Source organism: Limulus polyphemus, unplaced genomic scaffold, assembly GCF_000517525.1.
Source record: "Limulus polyphemus unplaced genomic scaffold, Limulus_polyphemus-2.1.2 Scaffold4009, whole genome shotgun sequence".
Classification (NCBI taxonomy): domain Eukaryota; kingdom Metazoa; phylum Arthropoda; class Merostomata; order Xiphosura; family Limulidae; genus Limulus; species Limulus polyphemus.
In genome coordinates, this window is record NW_013669619.1 from 38,549 (window position 1) to 46,535 (window position 7,987).

At 28.5% G+C, this 7,987-nt stretch overlaps 1 protein-coding gene across 4 annotated transcripts in view; it reads left to right on the forward strand.

Annotated features, from left to right (window-relative positions):
- Positions 1-7,987, forward strand: part of LOC106470445 (autophagy-related protein 2 homolog B-like) — a 71,303-nt gene that overhangs the window by 38,470 nt on the left and 24,846 nt on the right. For 3 of the 4 annotated variants that reach the window (XM_013931005.2, XM_022399043.1, XM_022399044.1), the window contains exons 13-16: positions 1,116-1,183; positions 1,478-1,627; positions 4,723-4,849; positions 5,505-5,725. In XM_013931005.2, the coding sequence (XP_013786459.2) occupies positions 1,116-1,183; positions 1,478-1,627; positions 4,723-4,849; positions 5,505-5,725 (566 nt within the window). The remainder of the gene's footprint in view (positions 1-1,115; positions 1,184-1,477; positions 1,628-4,722; positions 4,850-5,504; positions 5,726-7,987) is intronic. The other variant, XM_022399045.1, reaches the window with a different exon arrangement.

The following is a 7,987-nucleotide window of genomic DNA, read 5'->3' on the forward strand; positions in this document are numbered from 1 at the left end:
ACTTAGTTGTATATAAAAGTTATTCTTGGAAAGATTTGACTATTTTTGTATAGTTTTGTGTACTACCTTGTTTCTGTGCTTTTTAACATTGCCATCCCTACATCATACGTACTTTAAAAAAATGATTACTTGTTTATAACCAATAGAAAGAGTATATTCTAAAGTATGCAAAACTGACAACTGCTTATTTTTCAGTGGTCACTGGTGACAGATTGCAAGAAAAGCATGATGTGTGTTAGTAAAGTCATTGCTCTGAGCAATAATGGATTTTTTTTAACTTATTTAAACATTAATTAGAAAGCTAGATTAATTATAGTAGTTTTGGGGGACATTTAGTCCTAGTGCTTGAACTGTGAAGAACTGAATAGTGGCCAATGACTCTTTTTTCTCCCTTCACCTATCTAGTGTATAGTTTTTCCTCTTAGTGACTACAGAGCACGTTCACCACAAAAAAGTATATTTGATCGTTTCACTATGATATAGATCGAACTTATCTCTCATTGGTTGACTTGTGTTCATGGTTACTGATGAGTAGTGGAATTCTTCCAAAACTTGTATAACCCAGTAACACACTTTGATCAAAGTGTAGATTGAACTGGACCCCCTTGAATTTAAACATTCAAGATTAGATAACTTTCAGGATACTAAGTTTGTTTATTATATCTACTATTGTGTGGCTACATAATGTGAAGAACTGAGTAGTAGCCAATGACAAATTTTCTTCACTTCACCTTTCCAGTGTATAGGATTTTCTTATAATGACTATAAAGCACATTCACATCAAAAGTATTATTCATATTTAGAACAATATCAATGAATACACACTTAATATTTACACTTGTTTTGGATTTAATGAGGAAAAATTTTATGAGATTGAACACACATATAGCAGATATTATATTGTTATAATGTGGTATATTGACTAGTATTGGGTATTATATGAATAAATTAATCAGATATTCAAGTTACCCAAACTGTTTGGAGGTGTTTTAAATTATCTATCATTGAATATTAATTTTTGTATTGTAGTTCTTTTGTTTCACGGTTGCCTTCTGGTCCAAGCAGTGTTTAATTGCTTTTAATTTATTATTTTTTTTTACAAATTTCTCTATTAGATTATACTTGTGTGGTTGAAAGTGGATTGTTTGACCTGTCTTTAAGAATGACCGACGGAATGGATATGGTAAGCTAATCATCTCGGGATTATAATAATGTTTTTTTAATATCTTTAAAATTAATTTTCTTCAATAGAAAATCTTTTAGACAATGTTATAAGACTAGAAGATTTCCATTTTTTACCTTTCAGTTGCTGCATGTTCATTAAAGTTGTTGCAATTTGAATGGTTAGAGAACTGTTTCTTTAGTTTTAATTAGTTGTATATTTAATTACATTTACAATAAATATTTTTATTGAAGTGTGTTTTATTCTTCTTTTGATTGTTTATTTGTGAGATGTAAAATGCAATCGTCTCTCCAGCCTCAACCAAGACTAGACCTTCGAGCATCAAACAACATTGTTCACATCAGAACCTGTGCAGATTCGTGCCAAGCTCTTCAAAGTCTGCTCACATACTTTGCTAGTGACGGTGATCTTACTGATGATGTTTCCTCATCAAGATCTAGCGAGGTCAGTTTTAAGTAATATTTATAATAATTTTAAAAACTATTTATATGATGGAGCTAATAAGATTCTCAGGATTTTTGTATTCTTGTTAAAATTTATGAACTCTTTTTACACTTGGGATACTTCCTGTATAAAATTGATATCAAGAAGATGTAAGGTACAACCAGAATTTTTACTCTATTTAAAAAAATCACACATCTTTTCTACTTCTGAGTGCAGTGATGAATGCACACAATAAATAGAAAATATTAATAGAATTTAAGTACTGAATCAAATTCATTTAATATGATAAAAACTTTCTAAGTAATATAAGATACCTATGCACTACCAGCACTTGTGTTTAAAATTTTTTAATTCATAATAAATAATTAAAAACAGCATTTTATATTTACACAATAAAAACTTTATTGAAACCGTACGTCTTCCACTTTAGAATAGAAATATCACTCTACACGTACATGTTTCGACGTGATCCTGAGGATGATGTAGATCATGTCGAAATATGTAGGTGTAGAGTGATATTTCTATTCTAAAGTGGAAGCCCTACGGCTTCAATAAAGTTTTTATTGTGTAAATATAAAACATTGTTTTTAATTATTTATTATAATTTAAAAAATAAGATACCTGTTTATAAAATTTATATTTATAAAGTTTTTATTGTGTAAATATAAAACATTGTTTTTAATTATTTATTATAATATAAAAAATAAGATACCTGTTTATAAAAAATCATATGATTTGATGTAGTCTTTGTAAAATATTTTATCTTCTAAATATAGTCCTTTTGTCTTACTTTCCAGTTTTATGTTATTCTTCTAAAATCTGAGAAATATATCCAATAAAGTTTTTCTTTCAATAAAACTATAATTTTTGCCATTTTTTTTTATTCAAAATAACAACTACAAAATGTATGAAAATTTACATTTGACTATTGACCTACACAGTTTAAGATACTCAAAAAAGATGGAAGAAATAAGTAAAACTTGAATGATTTCTATTATTGACCAGAAAGTTCCATTTTATATACACAATCAAGTTTAACTTATTTTATATTCTTTCACATATATCTTTGTCTTTCTTATGTTTTTTGTATTGTTTTTGTTGCCCACCAAAGCACTTCATAACCCATAGAAATACATAAGGTCTGCATGATCAATAATGATTTATAACCAGTTTCATTGTGCAACTCTAGGCCTATGTACTTGCTATCTTTAAATATTCTCACATGAGTTTTTAATGTAGAAAAATATTTCTGTAGCTTTCAAAGAGACATAACACAATTCCAGTGTCATTAATAATAAAAATGTCACCAGCAGCTACAAAAAGGTTATGTCACAAATTTGCTGAAATCAATAACAATTATTTTATTATGATTTTCCACTCATAGTGCTTTTATTTAACACAGTTAGTAAATAATTAAAATTTGATATTAAAATGCCCCCACCCCCGAGGCTAAGCCTTAAGTTTGAATTCTTATAATACTAAAAATTGGGTTTTGATACCAGTGGTGGACACAGCATCTATAGCTCATTGTGTAGCTTTGTGTTTAACAACAGAGAAACAAACACAATTATATTACAATATCATTTTTGAAGCAGTGAATGGCCTTTGAATAGATAACTAGTAGCACATATATGTTAATAAATTACCTTTTAATGCTTTTATTTTAAAAAAATTCAAACAAAATCTTCATATTTTTCATACAACTGAAATATTAATGTTTAATTCTCTAAGGACAAAACTTGTGGATAAACATTTGTTTTTTATTATGTAAAACTACCTACATTCAATAGAATTCAGTGAAACCCTCATGACCATCTTATTTTACATATGGTTGAGTGAAAGGAATTTAATTTAAGGTTAAATTATTTTCTTTCTCTTCAACTTATAAAAGTGATTCTTCAAAAGTCAGTGAACTGAAGCAAAGTATTTTTTTACGTGCCATTTGTAGTTATTACTGAAAACAAGTATTATATTTCATGTGAAAACAACAAGTTATAGTGTACCAGTATAATAACATGACTGCTAAAAAAATATAATAAAAGTACAAAAGACTTGTAGCTAGTTAAATAATTAATTCACAGTTATAACAAAATGAGTTTACAGATCTCTTAGCTTTTCATAGCAACAAAAAGAGTAAAGAATGAAGAACTAAACTTGGGGCATTGACTAGAACAACTGAAACTGTACGTGCGGTTTAGAGCAGTGGTTTTCAATCATTTCAAGTTCACGTACCACTTTTTTGTTTAACTTTTTAAAAATTACAAACCCAGGCCTAATTTTTAAAAAAGATAAAAAACCTAGTAACAAAAATTCATATTTTAAACACATAACCATTAATGGAAAGGATGTGATTGTTTTTTTTCTGGCACGATTGAAAAATATGTAGTACCATTGTTGTCAATTTGAAGGGAAGAAAATACTGGAGAGTCTATGCAAGTAGAGGGTGAGGAGAGTAGTATTATATGTACGTGGAAAGCTCAGATAGGGCATATTACAAATTTTATGATTTTTTCTATTAATTGTGTCATGTACCACCGACATTAGCTCCACGTACCACCAGTGGTACGTGTACCACATTTTGAGAATCTCTGGTTTAGAGAACCAACCTCCATATAGAGAAAAGTTCAGGTAGAATGCTTGTGTACTTCCAACTGCTGTTAAACTACAACATTTGAGTATTCTTTTGTGGAATGAAGTGCTAAATAAACAGGACACTTTAGATAGTATTGATAATTATGATCAACCTGATGTACCTATGGTGGTCGATTGTGTCACTTTATTTTGTATTGATCTTTCACTTTAGAAAATTATAAACATTTTTGTGTAAATTAGATGATGCTTTCTCTTTTGTTCATGTGCAGTATCTAAAGTTAATGGAGAAAATAACTTAAATCTTGTAAGAGTAATTTTGGAAGAGTTATTGGTTAAGCATTCTTTGCTTTCATTTTGTGAAATAACAAGTAATTTGAAGAAACAAACATTTGAAACTAAACATTATTTAATGTAGTAATTTTTTACTTCAGTAAATATTACTATAAACACTTTGCAAATATTTAGTTTTGCTGCAGTTTTTGTGGTAACATTGATTTTTACAGGTCCCAATACTGTTTACCAAGCCTTCCACAGAAAGTCCTAATAATGTAACTAAAACCCAAGCTGAAAAAGTTCATGATTTGATGGCAGAAGCAATGGAAGAGTCCAGTGGCTCCATCTGCAGTTCAGGTAAACATTGAAAGTGTTATTGATATAGTGTAGAATTATGTGCTTGGTATTAAAATGAAATTGGAAAAATTATCTTTCTAAGGTTATGCATACTTATTTACTGGATTTGTCTACCAACAAAATAATACAGCTTGTTTCTTTACACTCTCTACTTTGTATTTATTTTCTAATCTTAATAACCGTAGAACCATTGTCTGTGCTGAAGAGCCTTTTTTTAACCACACAATTATGGATTTGTAGATAATTTGTTAGGACTTTAAATGAATTTTATTTTTATAGAAATTATTCTTTTTAATTTAAAAAACCTTATTATTAATTTTAAATAGAATTGACTATGTACAACTACTACAATTATGAAATATTAAAAGTGTTATTTTCGTGATCATTCATGTTTCTAACAACTACAGAATGTACGTGACTATGTTGGAGTTTTTCCTACATTTTTCACCTGTTATTTTAAGCTAGATATAATGAGTTACTAGCTATTTACCACTTGCCCTAAAGAAGACATCTCAATATGTGAAAGTTTTACTATATTATGTATTGTTGATACACTAAAATTTAGCCATTTTACATTTTCTATTTAGACGTTTTTTCTGCTATTCTTAACAGTGTAATTGATATACAAATTTGTGGTTCATATGTTTTAATTTAGTAGGAGAAGAATCTCCAACTAGTCCTGTAAGTAATGACGGAACCAGAAGTAAGGGGAAAAAACTTGCAGATTCTGGTACAGGAATTGTGGTAGATGTGAATTTGGATCATTTTCAAGATGAAACAGAAGCAGCTGATGATGATAGGTGTGAAGAAGAGGAAGCCAATGGTGCTGATGATGAATTCTGTATTTTAGAAAATGATCCAGGGATTGGTATCACGGTACATCCGTTCTCTAGTTCATTTGAAAAATAAATCTAATTTAAATGAAAATTGGGAAATTATTATGTTGTTGTTGTTTACAAGCCAAACACCTGTCACTTACCTGAGAGCCAGGTTATAATTATTAAACATATCAGTGTGATATTATCATACAAACTACTTACAACAATCAGTACCTAACACTTTAATATTTCAAATTTTTCCTCCCAGTTTTGGAAATTTTGTGTCAAAATCAGAGTATTACAGAAAAAAAATCACTAAAACAAAAAATATTGTAGCTAGTTGAGTCAGCAAGTTTGGATGTCTTCACGCTTATAAATCTATCTTCCAGGTCTTCTTTCGTTTGTTCACAAAGTATAAAAGTATTGATGTTCAATATTTAATAATAATAATTTTAAGATTTTGTCATCTTGCATTAACGTCACTTTCAGTCTAGTTTGGTGTGCAGTAAGTTTTATAGATAATTATTAAAAATATCTTGTAACTGTGACATAGGTTGCAAGATCTGCTTACCTTATGAGTGTATCTAATCTACAGTTTTTCTTACTGATTTAAAACTGTTTCTGTCAGAGTAAGAGTTTCTTATTGATACCTAGGTTTTCATATACCAAACTGTAATAGTTTTCATTACAACTATATAGCTGAAAATCTGCAATTCTTTCTTTTCAAAGGCATTGTAGTTATATCTCTTTCATATTTAAATAAAAAAAAAATTCATTTATCCAGCAGAATATTTTTATGAATACCAAGATTAATAGATAACTGGATTGATGGATGAGTACATTTTATTTTGCTGTGTTATCAGTTGTTTTTTGTAAGATACTTGTATTAATTATGTATTCTGTGAAGGGTGCCTTTCATAAAACATGAGTACATTTTATTTTGTTATCAGTTGCTTTTTGTAAGATACTTGTATTAATTACGTATTCTGTGAAGAATGCCTTTCATAAAACATGAGTACTGGATTTTAGAAAAATATTCACAATTCAAAAGTTTTGTTTCCTATTTTATTATTAACCCTATCATCATGGGTATCCTTTACTGCGCATGTCACAAAATTTTAGTGTCTTACATTCAAAATTTTATTAAACTACTTTTTGTTTATGTAATACCAATTAGAATAGCATAAAATCTTAGATAATAATCCATATTTTAATATAATACAAGTTTTAAGTTCTTATTTCTACCAGGCAATATTTTAAAAAATCCTGAATTTCCCCCCTAGTGTGACCCATGTGACACATTTTCTTTTAGCATGTCATCTTCCCTATTTTATCCACCACCCCTCGGAAAAGTATGAAATTAAACGTAAATTACTCTCTATAAAATCATCATTGCTCAGACAAACCATAATTTTTATATTCATCAATATTGTTTGGTTACAGACCCCTCCTGCGACACCTACCTCTCACATCCTCTCTTTCATAATTTGTTAATAGTTCTTTCTTACGTTTAATTATATCTTACCTATAACAAATAGAAAGTCAAGTTTTCATCTATATTATTTGGTGCATTATTTTGATTAAATAAAAATTATTAAATGCATTATTATTAGTATTATAAAAAATTAGGCTTAACTGTCATCGACAATCGAGAGCAAGAAAAAACAAGTACTTTATTTCTTGTTTATTGTACTTATTCTTTACTTGTTATTATAAAAGTAACTAAAATCTAAAAATATGAATCTTTTTAAGTTATCTAAGAATAGATTAGGTAAAATAAGTAATAATAATAATATTATAGTAAAAATGTTTCACAAGGTACACATGCGAGCAGCTCACAGTAGCTCGTGGGTAATGTAATTTGTTAGCGTAATGTGAGCTGCACGTTTCCAGAGTGATTTACATCATATAATGACACGAATAGTAGTTAGACATGGTTCAAAGGGCAATAAAACAATAAAATTTAATCATAAAAAGATATATACTGTTATGAACTTAGAGCTACTTGGGATAAACGAATGTAGTTTCATGTTACAATTTGAAGTCATTCTACAAAGAAAATAAGGGTAATTTACATTTATTTAAATTTTTTTTGGTGGTTACGAGGTCAGTTGAATTGATCGATTCCATGTTTAGATAGGGTAAAGAAAATAAGAGATAAATTATAAAGTTTTACTGAAAAAAAAACGTTTGAAATGCATTTAGAAGGTTTTAGGGATTACACAAAGGAAATACAAGATTTTTGAGATGAGGAAAAGTATTTTTAATTTTAACATGAAAATTATTTTGCACACGGACTATTCAAAACAAATACTTGATA